Source organism: Haliotis rubra, unplaced genomic scaffold (genome assembly GCF_003918875.1).
Source record: "Haliotis rubra isolate DU_JTF1 unplaced genomic scaffold, ASM391887v1 Scf9, whole genome shotgun sequence".
In the NCBI taxonomy this organism is placed as follows: Eukaryota; Metazoa; Mollusca; class Gastropoda; order Lepetellida; family Haliotidae; genus Haliotis; species Haliotis rubra.
Window position 1 is genome coordinate 2,954,733 of NW_025767634.1, and position 18,084 is coordinate 2,972,816.

The 18,084-nt window shown below is 40.1% G+C and overlaps 1 protein-coding gene and 1 long non-coding RNA gene across 2 annotated transcripts; both read right to left on the minus strand.

Annotated features, from left to right (window-relative positions):
- Positions 1-4,090: 4,090 nt before the first annotated feature.
- On the minus strand, positions 4,091-5,965 carry LOC124263789. Its single transcript, XR_006894935.1, has 3 exons — positions 5,950-5,965; positions 4,874-4,974; positions 4,091-4,155 (listed from the first exon to the last, which is right to left on the minus strand). It is a non-coding gene; the product is annotated as an uncharacterized LOC124263789 (long non-coding RNA).
- A 2,141-nt stretch (positions 5,966-8,106) lies between these two features.
- Positions 8,107-17,454, minus strand: LOC124263895 (sodium-coupled monocarboxylate transporter 2-like). The gene is made up of 11 exons (XM_046698623.1): positions 17,028-17,454; positions 15,858-15,923; positions 14,968-15,019; positions 14,659-14,726; positions 13,635-13,789; positions 13,376-13,516; positions 12,659-12,791; positions 10,978-11,066; positions 9,866-9,981; positions 9,271-9,338; positions 8,107-8,241 (listed from the first exon to the last, which is right to left on the minus strand). Exons 1-11 carry the CDS (start codon positions 17,391-17,393, stop codon positions 8,107-8,109), a joined length of 1,389 nt encoding a protein of 462 aa, XP_046554579.1. The 5' UTR covers positions 17,394-17,454.
- Between the last annotated feature and the right edge of the window lie 630 nt (positions 17,455-18,084).

An 18,084-nucleotide genomic window follows, 5' to 3' on the forward strand; every position in this document is an offset into this window, starting at 1 on the left:
TGATATTACCTATGTATTACCATTTCGACTATATCGTAAGTAAGTCGAAGACTTGACACCAGATGGTCACGAAAAGGACAGCGTTTTTCACCTCCACACGGGGGCTCTCGCCATAATGACATGCACATGCAGGTGAATGACACAAGATTAAAGATACAAGTCACCTAAAACAGCACAAGATTAAAGATACAAGTCACCTAAAACAACACGGGATTAAAGATACAAGTCACCTAAACAACTCGGGATTAAAGATACAAATCGCCTAAGAGAATTCATTATGGCATTAGTTATGTCACAAATGTGTCACATTTTGAAATGACCTCCACATGGTTACCTTAAAACTTTTAAAAAATCGTTCTTTAACCCTGAAAGCTGAAGCAATTCCTCTTTTCCTACAATCCTGTGGAGAGCGTGTTGTAATTTTGGAGTATACACAGGTATTTATGTGAAATATGTCTATATATGTCTAACTCAGGTCGGTTGGAAGCGACATGTGTTAGGATGATTGTTGAACGACATCAATGGGTGCGAGTACTGCAACAAGTATGAGACAATTACTTTGTTTGCTAAAAGGCTGTAAATAGCAGACAAAGAGATGGTGGGTGAACCCTTTCTTCTCAAAAACACAAATTTGGAACCTATGCTCGTTTGACGAGAGAACTGAAACACCAAAGGAATTCAAGGGTATTTTGGACTAACTCCACAACAGTTTGACGATGAATACATCTCCATTAAAACACAAAGTTTGCCATACATTCGACATCTCAAAACAGTATGCAGTTTGCTGTACTCACATGTGTTTTGTCATGAAATATAGTAGAAAGCAAGCGTTCTTTATCTCTATAAAAACAAGTTGAAGGTCAAACGTTATTTAATTACACCTAAAGTGGTACAAGATCAAACGGTTTTTCTTAAAAAATCAAATACAAGACATTTTGTGGTATCCAAAGCATACTTGACAACGGTTTTCTGTCGTCCTTTTCAACGCCATTTGAACGAACAGTATTGGTTAAAGAACAACTGGATGTCAGAGTTAGAACGGATCTTCCGCAAACCATCATCATCACAATAAACAGGTGCTTGTCGTAGGAAGCGACTAACGAGATCGGTTGGCCAGGCTCGGTTACAAAGTTAATACATTCCATGGCATTCCAGTTGGGCAGATCGTTGTTAATGGAATCAGTCACAGCCCTGACTCGATTAATTACTTCGTTATACTGCTGGAATATTGCCAAAATTCAAACATGCCAAAGTCTCCATTCAGCTACAATAAATCCTATATGTTTCATTTTTCATCAAAATAGTGGTGTTGCTTCTTTTACCATCTTATCATTATTGAAACATTTTAGCAGCTACTATTTTGACTAAACAAGGACTAACTTGGTGAACTAATCGTAAACTAAATGCACTTTGAGAACTGTTTCTGTATTACATCAACCTATTCATGAACTGACAACAAAAACTGATTTTCTGTGTCTATATTCACGTAAATATCAACACAGAATTTATCACATACGAAAGATATACTTGCAAAATATATTAACTGTAATAACAAAACGCATTAATTTGACAATACACTTTAATCAAATCACTCAAGAAAATAAATATTTAAAACAAACTGGGTACATATTTGCAAACTAATATAAATTACACAATAAATTATTGCTCACGTACAGAAAGTCTTAACAATTGTCAAATAGATAATCCAAATATAAATATGTGGAGAACAAGGAGTCAACACTGTCATCTTTGGCATAAATATGGTAACAATGTGCTAATGTCGCATCAAAAACAATACAACCTTCAGGAAACGTTTACTGAAGAGCATAATATAATGCTCTTGATGTGTCGTCTTAAGGGCTTCAGATCATTGTCAGTACTGTTGTTTACATAATCCTCCAAGAAACCTACGATCATTTCTGTTCCATAATGAACATTTGTTTTGTGTTAACTATCTGCATTCAACTGAAGGAGCACAACACTAGTATGGCAAGTTAAATACAATTATTCCACGAATAAATGTAACAACCGGGCAGTATGTTGTATGCATGTCCCCAGCAGCCAAGTACTGTTCTCAAGACACTATTCTAGTACCACGTTATGGTGAAGATTGTCAATCTTTAAGCAATATAGTTCATGCAACAGTTGTACACTGCAAACGTCTGTGTGTATTGGGTTTTTGTCGCCTTCCAGTCCAAATCCTGGATTGACGGCGCCACCTTTCACATCACCTGCATCCACACCATACAATATGCTGGTTCTTAACCGCTAATTCGTCAGCTTCTTCATACACCTGTGTCCTGTTCTTCTGGAAGTTAAATGATAGCCACTGTGAATCCTGCTGCACATGGGGAAAGAGCATATTGCCAAGTTTCATCGGCTGCTGAGGGTTTTTGTTTTTGTTTGTTTGTTGTTTAACGCCGCACTCAGCAATATTCCAGCTATATGGCGGCGGTCTGTAAATCATCAAGTCTGTACCAGACAATCCAGTGATCAGATTATCAGCATCGGTCTGTGCAACTGGGATTCCCGAATTTCAGTTACTTAGGGGCTGGCCATAAGACATTAATAGGCGTGGGATTTAACTGTCAAATGTTTCTTGAAAATGCTGATAAAAAACAACATTTCAGACAGTTGAAAAAGAAGGAATGGGTTGCCGCAGAAATGACACCGTTGCAAGACGTTTTATTTTCTGTTCACATATTGGGCTTTCACTTTTAGTCAAAATGAGAACGGGTGTAAACGATTGTTTAAGTGAATAACAGATGGACATGAACATGTTCAACTTCAAATACCTTTACTTAACAGAGTTAAGTGCCCTTGACTGGTAGGAGAAGTTTCCCGGACATCTCCAGGCAGCTGAAACATACATCGAAAATGTTCGGAATATAGAACTTGACACGAATACTCGTCAAACGTAACGTGTGTATTTGCGAATACATTAAGTCTTTCTCAGTAATGTGCAATTGTGCTTTATTGGGTTGAGTCATATCTCGGATTCGAACGCCACACTCGGAGTAGACACCACATCGCCAGTACAAAAAGCAAGCGATCTAACTCACTCAGCCACCACAAAATGGAAGTCTGACAACTCGTAGTTTAGGTCACGTAATGTATGTAACCTTCAGACAAGTGTAATTTGGTACGACTGTCATGGCTGAAGATATGAATACACAATGCCATCTTGTAGCCTCGATGAAGCAGTGTCGTAGTCAGTTATCCCAGGACAGACCGACGACTTCATGATGCTGTTGAAACTTATAAAGTCAATCATGATAATAACAAGAAATATGTTCGACTTCCAACGCATATATATCGAACAATGCGTACTACCTGTTCAGAGCACACAAAATTGTCAGGAGAGAAACAGTGACAACATACGACATGTAGGTCAAACGACTTGTACAGTCAATCGAAACAGTGATGGCATTGCGAAGAAAGTGGATTTACTGGAGGCTATTTCTTCTCATACCGGCCCCGATTTCACAAAGCGATCTTCGACAAGGAGACCTTATTGGACGCAACACCTAGTCATTGACCGAAACAGCTAGACGTCAGCGTTGGGCGTGCGACGACGAAGCGGTGACAGCAGTTGGTCTGATTGAAGAGCGAGCGAGTGACTGCATTTCGGTAAGTTCAAAAACCCCAACTGATTAACACTGGTATGATGAAGATAGATACATAATGAGAGCGAATGTTGAATCGAAAAAACATGTCTTCCTTTAAAAACATTCAATTTTCTGGTTGCACCCATTATCTTTCGTAAATTCGATTTCGTAAAAACACTTGATGTAACGAGAAAATAATCGAACCAACGAGACAATATTTGAAATGTCCAAAAATGTAAGGAAACGTAAAATAACTAGTAAATGATCGATGCAACCAGAAAATAATCGAAAGTTAGTGGGATGTATTTCCAGAAACTTTAAGGAGAAAATATTCGTAGCAACGAGGAAATACTTGAAATTTCATCAATACTCAAAACGCCCAAAATGACTTAATGACTGCAAAGGTTTTATTGGGATAAATGACCTACCCTATTATGGTTGACTCCACACCTGAGAGGTCTGAGTATAACCTCCGGCAAGAACGGGAAGAGGCGGTCAAACAGGGGGCAGATCAGGCGGGGGTCAATGCTGTCCGGGCGTCGCAAACCTTAAACATGGAGCAAGGTGATATCATGAATTATGTTTACTTAAATTCTCGTGTCTGTTATGAAATAATTGGGATGCACTCTTCTTCCCAGTTTCTCCCTGATGTATTCGATCAGGTTTAAGTCTAAGTGAGTGAGTGAGTTTAGGTTTACGCCGCACTCAGCAATATTCCAGCTATATGGCGGCGGTCTGTAAATAATCGAGTCTGGACCAGACAATCTAGTGATCAACATGATGAGCATCAATCTGTGCAATTGGGAACTGATGACAAGTGTCAACTAGGCAGCGAGCCTGACCACCTAATCCCTTTAATCGCCTCTTTCGACAAGCATGGGTTACTGAAGATCGATATTCTAACCCGGACCTTCAAGGGTATTTAAGTCTAAGGAACGGGAAGGCCAGTCCATGACATCAACACAATTGTTACAGAAGATGTTGTGCATCAGGACTGCAGTATTGGGTATAGTATTATCATGTTGAAATGTCAGTCCAGGTTCATGTAACTGAATGAATGGCAATATAATTATGGTCCCAACTTGGTCCCGATTCTGTAAGATTCCATTGAAATCGATCGATAGCACAGACTGATCTCCAAACCATTACGCTGTCCTCTCCAAATCGGATAACCCCCGCACAGCACATAACACTGAGCGGACGTGCCCCCTCCTTTGCTACACCCTTACCCTGCCATCAACCAGCGTATAACTTTTGAAACAAACCAGTGATGAGGCTGACGAGCATTCCCACAATGACGAGGACTGCCATCGCCGTGGGCGTGTAGAAGAGATAGGACAGCTTGTACATCGGTATGAACGGATCACTGGAATGTGGGAATACATGTACATTAGTTGCTGGAAAGTAAGAATACATGGGTGTGAAGGGACATTTGGTAGCAGCCATACAGTAGTTCTAAGACATGACGGACAAGCATGAACACATGAGTATCAACGGGAGTTCTTGAAAGTATATACACATCGGTTTGAATGGACTGCTTCAACCCATAAATATACGGGTATGAACTGATCACCATTGTTAAGTGGCAGTGATGTTTATTGTGTAACACTGTTCCAAGAGTAATACATGGTACACTAAACCAATAACGAAATTTCAGATGTGTTTCTTTATGTCCCATATAAAACAAGGCACGAAGAGTTCTGCCCCGAGCATCCCATACGTGTTTGATGGGATTGAGGTCAGGTGTCCTCGAGTACCACTCGATGAAGCCAATGCCCGCATTTTGCAGGAAACTTAGCCATTTGCAGGTGTAATTATACCCTGCAGAGAAGCTCATTACAGTTCCGCAAAGAGTATGCCCTGTGCATGCTAAAACGGAAGTTGGTCGTCATCAACTACCATTTGCCGGATAGACAGTCGATCCCGATAGAGAATGAGTCCCAAACTTTGTAAGATTTCCAAGTAGTAAATGCTTATGAAATCGACTTGTCTCTGAGCTTACCCCCTGTGAGTTCACCTGTGTCAGAAATGGCCCAACATAAGGACTCCGGGCACAAAGATGGGCAGCGCACAATCGGTTTCGTAAACAATGGGTTACTGGTTGACGTTGCAGTCGTGAAACGATTGCGCATATATGACGTAGCCGAATTTGATTGACCTACGACAGCTGATAGGCTGCACGAATTTATAGAAAGTAATACCGTCACAAAACCCTGACTGCAGATTTACCATTCCCAACAAAAATCGTCTGAGTGAGTAGGTTGGATGTTGGTGTGAATGAGTACATTTACACGTGTTAGACAATGTTCCAGATATCAGAGAAAGATTCTATTTTGTATACCTTGACGCTGCAACCGTAGTCATTACGGAGGAGCCTGTAAAAGATGCCGTTGTAGTCCCAAGTGTTGTTGTTGTTGTCATTGCTGTCGTCGTGACGGACCAGTTGCAGCCGTGAGTAAAGACAGGGGACAGTTTGTTATTGGAAACCTTGTTGGCGAATGCACCGAAACTGATCCAGCTCATGAAGGCTAAGGAGGTCAGAGCACCAAAAAATGCTCCCTGAAAAGATTGAAAAGGTCGGGTGATTTTGTGACAGAAAAGTGTTGTGGGGAACACTGTAAGGATAATGTGGGTCGCATTAAGGAACGAGGGAAACATGAGCATGTCTAGTAACGGCACGAGGGTGAATTAGCCTTCGAATCATTACTGAACAAATGTTGCGTGTGAAAGTGGCTTGAGTGCAAGTGCCAGGCCAATTTCCATTAGCCCAAAATGTCTACATGACACAATTTCATCGTGTACTTTCGAAGTTTTTGGTCTCCCGTTTTTGTGTAAAAAAAAGTATTAAAAATGCAAAAGGGAAAAACAACAAATGGCACTCATGCATTACACAGGACATCTACCTACTATATTGGGTCCCTTACTCTAACCCTAACCCTATACCTAGCCCTAGCCCCTTGAAATAATCATTATAAATAGAATACATTGACCGAACCGGCACGAAAATTGCTTTTGTGTCCAGTGTAATGCATTCTTACAAATAATATTAAAATATAATACTAATAAACTCCAATTCTGTGTAATAATGCAAATTACTGAATGAAACAAAATATATTTGCATATTAGTTCTCATTTATAATTCAGTTAGTCCTAAGAGTTTCGTTTAAACCGAAATATAAAATATATTTAAACAATTAAATTGAACAAAACCGCGAATAATAGAATATGGCAGAGTGTGATCGATGTAACGCATTCCTGCAAAATTAAACAAATACAAAATACAAAAATACACAACATATAACACCTCAGCACCTCTTAATACAAACAAAATATGAGCGTATAAGTGAAAAAAGAAAAAAAATATTTTAAACTGGTGCTTGCGAAACATTGCACATCCGCAGGTAAACAACTACTGGAAACTCTCAACATCGTTGGGCATAACTAGTTGAGATGAAACATCAGTGAGCGGAGCTTATACGCACTCGCTAAGCTATGCAACCGTGTTGCTATGCCGGCGTCATAGTGCATTGTTTCCTGAGCGTGTTTTGGAACAAAATTACATAAAATTACGTAAAAGGGTATTATGACGTATTATTACAGTTTGTGGTGCGGTATTCTAAAGACAGGCCGAGAACTTTATATGACACAATATTCTAAGACAGATGAAAAAAAAAAAATTTTAACTTCAGCTTTAAATAATCGTTCAGATCCTTTATATGGGCTCAATCTGTGGCAATACTTACCCATGCGTTTGCCCAAGGGAAGAACATGCCCAGCACGAACAACCCAAACAACGGTCCATTGATTGTGCTACACACACTGTAGGAAGCCTGTTTGTAGACGAACATATAGTGTTGAATATGGATAGATTATATGGTTGGATTTTAAAGTGTTTTAACCATTGTTCGTTCCTGCCTGATATTTATTTCAAAAATATTTATCATGGTTTTAACATTAACGCTTTGGTATGTTAAAGACAATCAGAGGACGCTACATATTACTATATACATGAATCTAACAGTTTCACACCCGATGTTTCAATTATATGATTACAGATACACTATTCAAAAAAGGAAACGCATAGTAGATAATGAGAATGTTGCTTTTCGTCATGAATCATTCAATACAAATTGAACATTTGTGACTGAACGATGCCAAGTCCAGGACTGCAGTTGCACCTCATTTTCTGAACAACAGAGAACAATATATCGGGTTATCGGATTGCTACACCCGCCACAATTAAACCCAGAATAGACGAGAAGGGTTTTCCAAGAGTCACCACCCATGCTTTTCTGGGTTTTATTCTACCACCGAGGTTGCAATTACATATTTGGTCCCATCCAATCAGGAATCGTCTGGAAGAGATGGGAAGAAGATTTAGAGCACCCGTATCTGTTTCTGTACTGCAATGTTGGAATCCAAGACAACGTATGCAATGGAGCATTGGGATGGACCCGGAAACTGGCGACGAGTTCGTTTTGTGATGAATCATGATATGTTATTCGCTGCCGACGTTAAATGAACTTTTTTCCACAGCTGTGTCCAGAACTGTCATGTTGCGGGGACCAAATCCTACAACAGGAGATCTGACTTGGTGGTTCAGGGGAATCTGACTGCAAATCGTCACTTTCTTCTGATTATCAACAAAGGGGGTCATTTCAACATGACAACGCTACACCACACACATCTTGTCTCACTCTTGTCTTCTTTCATAATTCAAACCTCAGTGTAATGCCATGTCACAAGAGATCCCCGGATCTGAACCCTGCATTTGTGGGATCAATGTGTACGTCAACGTCAACATAAGCTACATACACTGACCAGCGCGTTCAGGAAGTATGAAAAGATATCCACAGGAAGAATCCCAAGACATATTCAGTCTCAACCAATTGGACGAAAATAATCAGAGGTAACAGCTCATGGTAACTACTTTAAATTCAATATTTCTAGGGAAGGGTTAGCCTATGCGTTCCCTAATTTTGAAGAGTGTACTTTTTTTACACGAACAGCTTCCTATACGTAGGTTCAACTGTTTCCAAATGTATGTTTCCCATTTCAGGAATACTGGGTACCATAGTGACATTGGTAGCTCGTACCAGTTCCAAAAGAGGTTTCTTAGGACATTCATTTAGGGCGGAGATATGCAGGTTCACGTTAGTTAGTATTATTATACAGTCAGGTACAGATAAGTGGGCTTATGAGTGTGTGAGTGAGTGAGTTTAGTTTTACGCCACTTTCAGCAATATTCCAGCAATATCACGGCGGTGTACACCAGAAATGGGCTTCACACAAGTGAACCCTTTAACCGCCGAGTTACCCCCAGCGCCCCTGGTCATGGGAAGAACAGTGACACACATTCAACAGACATGTTTAACATGGCTGTCTATCGTCGCCCATGCTTTCAGTCACTGATTTGAATGCCCAGACCTATTCATTTACAGGTCCGCGGGTATAGAAATCATTTGAATTATTGCCTTAAATGATGTAAAAGTTCATACCAGTCCCAAACACAAGATATATTGTTGATCAGCTCTGACAGTGAATCTTCCGGATTTTTTCTGGACATGTACAGGCAGAGGCATCTGTCTTATAACAATGATTTCGTTTCTCTAACACTTTTGACTTGCAGTTAAAATTGGCACTCTGTGATTCGTGGAAATACCTGCATCAGAGACCCAAGTTGAGATGCGAGGACGGCGAGGCCGATAGCAACTCCCCCAAATATGAAAACTACAAACATACACATTAGTACATATTAGATAGGGTACATAAGAAACCACATTGTAATCTACACACTTTCCTAAATCACAAGCGTACTTGTAGGTAACCTGATCGAACTAGCTTTCGTGAACGATAGTCAGAGATTTAGGATGGTTTTACTCACAAAAATATTTCAAACATATCTTCGAGGTGGACACTAGACACGTTTTTCAAAATGATTATAATTCAGCTGTTACAACCATCAAAACGCGGTTTCAAGGGACGTTATTCTATGGATGTCCTTCTGTGATCTGGCTAGTGTAAATTCTACTCCTTTTACTTTCATTGGGCGTGTTCCGATGTTGCGTTACTGTGGCAACTTTATGTGGAGCTTTTACTTTATTTCCACTACTTGTGACTGAGGAAATGCAAAAAAGACATGTGAAATGAACATACAGAACGGCTTTAGAAATGCAATAGCAAGGTTAGTTGTTTCCAGATACATAGGGACAACATGCCTTAGAGGAACTTCAAGCCAAATGTCTTTTCCTCCTTACCTATAACCTTTGAAAGAATGGTCATGGACCTATCAGAAAGGTTTGGGCAGCAGTATGGTTTGATGATGTCGCAGGGGATGATGGCTCCCAGGGCGTTCAAGGAGGAGGATATGGTGCTGAAGAAGGGAAGAGGGAGATATAATGACACATGTAAGAAATTTAATGATTAAAATTTCAAAGGCATCTGTTGAACCTTTGTCAGATGCTAATTTGATAATGTTGAATTAATGGTAAACGACAATAATATTGAGGTGAGGTGAAATTGGGTGTAACGTCGTGCTTGAGAATATTTCGCTCATATGACGACGTGCATGCGTGTGTATGTGTATGTGCGGCTGCTTATATACTAGCCCAGACTTTAATAGTGGTTTTATAGTGCTAGCCCACTGAGATACCCTGCAGCACTCAAGCATGAATACCCCACTCAGACACATTATACTGACTCCGACCAGTCCTTGTTGTACCCATTAATACCGAGCGCCAGGTAGGAACCAACAAGTACCATATTTTAACGTCTTTTGGTATGACGCGGTCGGGGATCGAACCCGCGACCTTCCGCTCTCCGGGCGGACGCTCTAACCACTACACCACGGAGGCGGTCGACAATAATAGTAATCAAAACTTTTCGAATTACCTCCTTTTCTCCTCTATAAAAAGTTGAACCCTTGCAGTGAAATACTGTTCTTCCAGTCTTGTATATTGGGCATTTTGAACGTTGGTTAATCAATGAAAAATTAGCATGGTCACATGACTCTAAGCAATGAATATACTGCATAACGTACTGTGGAAATTGTGACCAGGCACGGCACAGTGGATGTTTTGCTGAAGACAATTACGTTTGTGAGTTAGTTTCAACGGCGCTTTGAAGAATATATATTAGCAAGGCGTGTCGGATTCATGCTCAGGAAACCCCAGAAAGGTGCTTAAACCCACACCACCACCGCCTCATCCAATCCGCACACATCTCAATCCCACACAGAAACAGGGACCCATCTATTCAAAGCGATTTGCCTTTCCTCAGATGACTTGGTCGCTCGTGGCTTTATCTTGAAATACGTAGTAATGCAATTATTATACTATACCTTGTGAAAAGTGCTAAAACGGCGATTTACCTTAAACTCCCGCTGAAGATACACGACACAAACACTCCTGGTATTCCGGGAATATGGCCTAAGATATCCATCACATACAAGGGCAGGAGCTGAATGTGCAAATAATACAATCAAGAAAGAAAATATTTATTCATAATTTATCATCTCTATTTAAATATTTTGTCCTTTTATGCTCTTGTAATTTAATACCAACGTAATCTAATTTAATGCCTATGTACATTTAAATAATATACACTTTGTGTGTTGTCTTTTGATTATGAATATACCCTTTCATTCAGTGATCCATTCATAGGATTTCACCTGGCTATTATGCCAGGTCAGGAAGATCATTGAAATTGATTTTTCTTTGGCGTTGACGTTGAATATTTCAATTCTTGATATATAAATTGAATGTGTTCCGGCGATCGAGTACAACCTGTCAACATGTTGGTCTATCATGATGAATAACGGTTCTTCAGGTTTGTGTCGACCGTATGAATAACGTCACTGACATGCCAAATCTGAATGATAAGCTAGTGAAATATGATTACAAGTCACGTCCACCTGTGAATCAAAGCCAGATAAATGTCTCTCTGGCTGATTGTAACTGGGTTATGGATATTTTATTAACATTTAACCTGTGCTGTACCAAGTGACTGAAAGTATCCAAAAGAACACAGTGGTACCTTTCAGAAATTTACATAACCATTGAATAACGTTATCGTTGACGGTTCCCAAGACACAGCTTCTGGTTGTCTTCGCGTGTTTCTGACTAAGGGCATTATCACTATTTGTTGATCATTGACAGGAAAGCGTTGACACTTGCGGGTTTCAAATGTGCCCGAATCTCGTTAACCTCGAATAATAACAACCCAAGTGCTACTTAGAGCTTGCCATTTTACAGAAACCGGAATGACAGATCTGACACAATACTAGCGTGTCGAAATACAGAGTTGACATAGTAGTTAGATCTTTATTCATGAATAATGTATGTGTATGTGATATATATATATATATAAAGAGAGAGAGAGAGAGAGAGAGAGAGAGAGAGAGAGAGAGAGAGAGAGAGAGAGAGAGAGAGAGAGAGAATGTGAGTCCTCCTCATAAAGCAATTTGCATACATTAAATAATATATCATATATATATAGCCAGGCTACCGTAGACATTCACGTTCGTTGATGCCAAACTATAATTGCATTTGTTACGTGTAGGGTATGATATAAATTTAGAAAATGGTATCATCTTCGATGTAGCCTTCCTTCCACAGAGAGCACGGCCTTGTATCTGTCGGAATATTAAACGATCTCCCTGTTTCTAGTTTTAGACCATGGGAACTGCAGCAAACTTACGCAGTGATCATGGTGAATTGTGCAATTGGTAATTGTTTGAGGTATAATTTGGTAAAGGAAGTATAATTTTAGGTTAGTGCTGAAAAGTTAGGAGTACCTGTCCTGTTCAAACGAATATTTTCATCTTGCCATAGGTTCCCCTACAAAGGATGTTTTACTACTCACTGTTTGTGACGCCCATACATAGCCAAGACCAAGTCGAAACAAGAAATACTTCAATTTGGAGACCTAATTATTTTTGCTATTATTTGTTGCTTGTACACTCATCTTATGACATAGTACCTGTGTATGTGCTGAAATATAGATTCATGTGTGAATGCACTGAGTCTGTTTTCACGGCACTCTTACAATACCTGATCTGATCTGCTGATGAGGCTGTTGAACTTGATGGGGTGGCAGTCGGCGTAGAAGGCGTACATGACGATGCCGATCATGCAGCAAAGGCTGACGATGAGGATGAGGCCAGGCAGGTTTATGAGGTATATCCTTAGAAAGCAATGGAAACTGAGGGCCATAAACAACATACGAAGCAAACATGTCCTATGATTTTCAAAAGGTATTTGATGTTTTTACAAACATGCCAACATATCTTAAACACGTTGCATTCACTGAAATTTCTGAAGAATGTGCATGTGTACATTTTCAGATTTCATATGATACATATATTATTTTGAAACCAATTCCTTCATAAATGTTTACGTATTTGGTCAATGGAAATATGGTTATATTACGCTAAATACCCTTAAAACATTATCTGTGTGTCGAGCAGTATTCCAGCAGTTCCTGCATTTGGTGTCCACATTCCATAACTTTGCAATACAATCTTTCATACTTCTCAGCGTCATACAATAATAAATGAATGTTGTTTTATTGGGGCTACTTCTGTCCTGGTCAAAACGTTTTGCCAGGACATTTCCAAATTATACGCATCAGTGTCCAAAATAATGTTCATGACACTTTGTATGATATGTTACTGAAATTTTGGTGAACAATTTTGATTTCGTATTTGGGTGCCATCTCAATTACAAGATAATAAATCCATATTATATGATATATTTCTGCATACTCACAGCTTGGCTTTAAATACAGATGGACAAGACATGGCTCTCTGGACCTGAGCCTGGTTAACGCCATACAGTGACAACCACAAGAAGGCTCCTCCCACCACAACCGACCAGAAGGAGTGGCGGGTTGTGGGGTCAAAGCTGAAGCTGAAACAAAGACAATACACTGGGTTCAACGTACGAAAGAATGAATGATGAATGACTTGACTCCCTGTAATTATTATATAAACATTATGATGAATAATGTGAAAGGAACTACAAGTACTCGTTGAAGTAGATCCTTGATCTGTTCCCGGCGATGTCCCAGGCGTTCTGGAAGCCACCCATGACGATGGAACCCTGGATGAGAACCGCCATCAGCCCCGCCAAAATGACAAAAGCCTGGAAGGTGTCAGTCCACAACACAGCCTTCATTCCCCCCTGGAACACAGAAATGGTAGACGGTATGGATACAGAGCTGTAGCAGGCGTTGATGGATGTTGCCGGTCGGCATTTTACCGGTGTTGGTAAACATATCGGACCCACATCATTCAAGTTTTTCCTTCCACACGGAGTGTGATACATACATACATGCATGCATACACACATGCATACATGCATACATGCATGCATACATGCATACATGCATACATGCATACATACATACATACATACATACATACATACATACATACATACATACATACATACATACATACAACCCCCAGCCAGCATGTGTTTCCGTTTGAGATAAGACCAAGCCCATAACAGTCTGAACACAGTCATCCGTCCACCTATGGACCTGTTGCTGTGGACATTACTAGTAGTGGGAGTCCAATGCTAAAGAAATCCCGTACGTCTTACAACTGCAATAAGTGAGATCAAGAATTTGCTCACAAGTCGAGTTTGCTGCGACACAAGCGAACCACTCATAGACAGGAAGGATTTTACTGTTTTCTACCACTACTATTACTCCTCAACATCATGGCAAGGTATAACAAACATATACTTCATTCATTGTGCCAAAGAGGGAATCGAGTCTCGGCTTTCAGTGTGAGGAGTGAACACTTTAATCACTAAACTACTCAGCTCCCATCCTGCCTCGTTAATCTAACGTGATGTGATTTAACTGAAAGACCAAAGTCACTCTTCCAATGTGAACTGTAATGGTTCTCACGGTATATCGCATAGGGCCATGCAAGCTGATTAAGGGTTGCTGGTCATTGTGAAAGACATACTCGGTACATCTCATGCATCACCCGTAAATACAGCTGTCAATTGGTCAACAACGCAAACAAAGCGCGACTTACCAGAGCTGTGTACAGGGTCACAATGACTCCAGCAGCAATCAGAGATCCCCATAAATCAAGTCCGGTCACTTTAAGAAAACCAACACAGCTTCAACAAATATGTTCCAAAAGGTGTATTATTAGCGAATGTCCTTCTGTAGAATCGCACAGACTAGTTTATTCAATTTTGTTAATGTTATCACTTTCAACAGACATCAGTAGCAAAGTCTCTTTTAAGCAAAAAATGATCGTTTAAATGGTGTTATATTTTCAAGTTAATATGTTCACATTAAATTATTTTTACGAGCCCTTTTGTAGTCAAAGACATACCCGCATTCAGAGCCAGGGAAGGAGCGTAGAGGACGAACGACATATACACACTCTGTAAATATAATCATACTGAAATAATATTAACTCAATCATGTAGAAAGAAAACGGAAACATTACATCGGGAGTAAGGTAAGATACTTTATGGGTAGCAACTTCTTTATTATATTATGATGCGACGTTTCGGTACAGATTCGTATACCGTTGTCAAGCAAGAGTGACAACGGTTGACAACGGTATAAGAATCTATACCGAAACGTCGCATCATAATATATCAATATAGAAGTTGTTACCCATAAAGTAGCATACCTTTCTTAAGATTGATCAATTTCTAAAATTCCAATAAAACACGACATTACATAGTACAAATACATTCTTGAGGTCATTCAAATCTTTCTCTGACGTCATGCTGGAATGACGTAACACGAGAAATGGCAATTGTCATTTTAAGACGTGACGTACGCGTGATAATGAAGAAATCTTTATGTTCACATAAGTGTCAAACATATCTTAAGAATCTCGTTTAAGATTTCACGTATTACCCACGTTAAAAAAACATGTTTGATAGTGGCTTGAAACAAACAAGAAATAGATATTCGACTGTGTTGTGTTTGATACGGGTGTCACAGGTACTTAAGGAACTTCAGGTTGCACTGTTTCTGCAACTGCATGGTGCCTAGCAACGTTTTGATAACATTTGGAAATCTCTTTTATCGAGTCCAGTTTATGAGAGCAAACTTTCTTTCTCACGTTATTTTATCACGATGGAATGGAGCTGTGATGTCCTGGATCAGCGACAAAATGTCCAGAAGGTGATGTACATGCACACAGTAAACTGTACACCAACACATTACCGATACATCCTGTCACTTTGTGTCACACTGTGGACTTACAGTTTGCAGAATGTAGATCACGGAGGCGAGAACACGGACAGGCTTGCTGAAACGCAGCTCAAGATACTGAAAACACAGAAGAAAATCACGTGGTAATTCTTCAGCCAGCAGACCCGTGAATGTCTGGGTTAGAATGAACCTTCAGTAACCCATGCTTGTCGTAAGAGGCGACTAACGGGATCTGGTGGTCAGGCTCGCTGGCTTGGTTGACACATGTGATTGGTTCCCAATTGCGCAGATCGATGCTCATGCTGTTGGTCACTGGATTGTCTGGTCCAGACTCGATTATTTACAGACCGCCGCCATATAGCTGGAATATTGCTGAGTGCTGCGTAAAACTAAACTCACTCACTCACTCTTCAGCCAGCATGTAATCTACCGCCTATTTGTGTTACGAAATGACGTCTCATCAACCTGTATCTACAATTACATCTTGAGATGTATTGTGTTGTGCATGTGCTGTTGAACTATGTATTATGATTGCCACGAAAACAGACAGTTACATGAAAGACGTTAGATCAGTAAAGTACGCGCTTGTGTCAGTCGACGTACCTTACCCGAGGAGAGGATCGGCGTGTGTAGTTTTTACATTATGTTTAGGTTCATAGCCATGTAAATTTTATATATAGCTTGTTTTTTATGTTTTTTCTTTAATGCTGCACTCAATGTTCCAGCTGTATGACAGCGGTCTGAAAAAACCTGAATCGGACCGGACAATCCAGTGACTGCAATTATGAGCATTGGTGTACGCATTATTGGCACACGCTGACCTGCATCAACAAAGTCAGCGAGTCAAACATTCCTATTCCCGTCAATCACCGTATGATAAGCATGGATTGTTGAATTCAAAATCTATACAATCTATGTACAGATTTCACAATTTGGTACCTGTTAACCTGTTAACCTTCTCACAAAGTATACACTCTAAGAATTTTATAAATACAATAGCTAATGTAAAGCAGGAATATTCCTTTTAGATAATAAATACCAGGTGAGATAATTATGAATTCATAAAGTGGCCCGGTTTTCTATTTTCGTTAAATAGGAGGAACAGATAAACGTGGGCTCACACTAGGGCCAAACTAGTTTCTCTTTAAAGTAACGTAAACCATGAATAGTCTCTGCCTATGCTACCTTGTCATTTAAGGAATTACTGGATCGAAAACTCACCTGAAATACACTTGTTACGTTGAGATTATAGAAGAATGGAATGAACACTACTGAGGCAATTCCCGTTGAAAAAACAAATGCAAGGCATAACCACCAAAACATCGTCGTGTAGTTGTACATCTCAGCCGGCGTCCCCAGCAACGTCAGTGCAGAGAGAAACGTCACCAGCATCGACATCGCCACGGGAAAGACGTACATATCTTTACCTCCCAAAAGGTAATCCCGAGAATTAACTTTGTTTCTGTCTTTGATGGCATAGAAGAGTCCGATCCCGGCCGATACCGCCAAAGTAAGACTGAAAAGGACATAGTCAGGGATAGTGAAGGTCTTCTTCTGTCCAGTGTAGATGCTGTAGTCCCCAGACATGATGGAAGGTCAGTGTTGTCCACGCTGGTTCCTCAAATGAGCCCCTAGAACCAGTTTACGCCTCCCAGCTCTCTCTCTTTCCCACTCAGTTCACTCGGTCTTTGTGAATCTTCCCCGGTCACGGCGAGTGCTTGTGTATAAGACATGTTCTACTATGACAGTGTACCAATTCGAAGGCTGTTACTGCTCCTGTCAAGGTAAAGGCCTTTGATGTATTCGAATGCACTTTCTTTGGGAGTAATATGGCTTCTTACGTATAATTACATGACTATTTATGAAATATCAATGCGGGGCAATACGCAAAGATTTAGGCGATTTCAATAATTTAATGGATTTGTGTTAAGACCGGTAAAGAGATATCTCCCAGCGGTTTCAATGTTTGGAATCGAAACGTATAAAATAGTCCTGTGTCGAATGAAATTGATAGATATGGAATTCACGTTCCTTTGAAACCTGTCAACTGCCAAAATATGTTAATTCCGCAATGGTTACAAACCACAGCTCAGAGTGAAAACACTTTGGGATCCTTGCTAAGCAAAACTTGGGGGCATAAAGTAAACACGCTTCAGGCAAAATATGGGCACAAAATGAACACGCTTTGGTACCACATTACAAGAACCTGGGGATAAAGTGGACACACTTCAGATATCGTACCAACAAAACCTGGGCACCAAATGAACACACTTCAGAT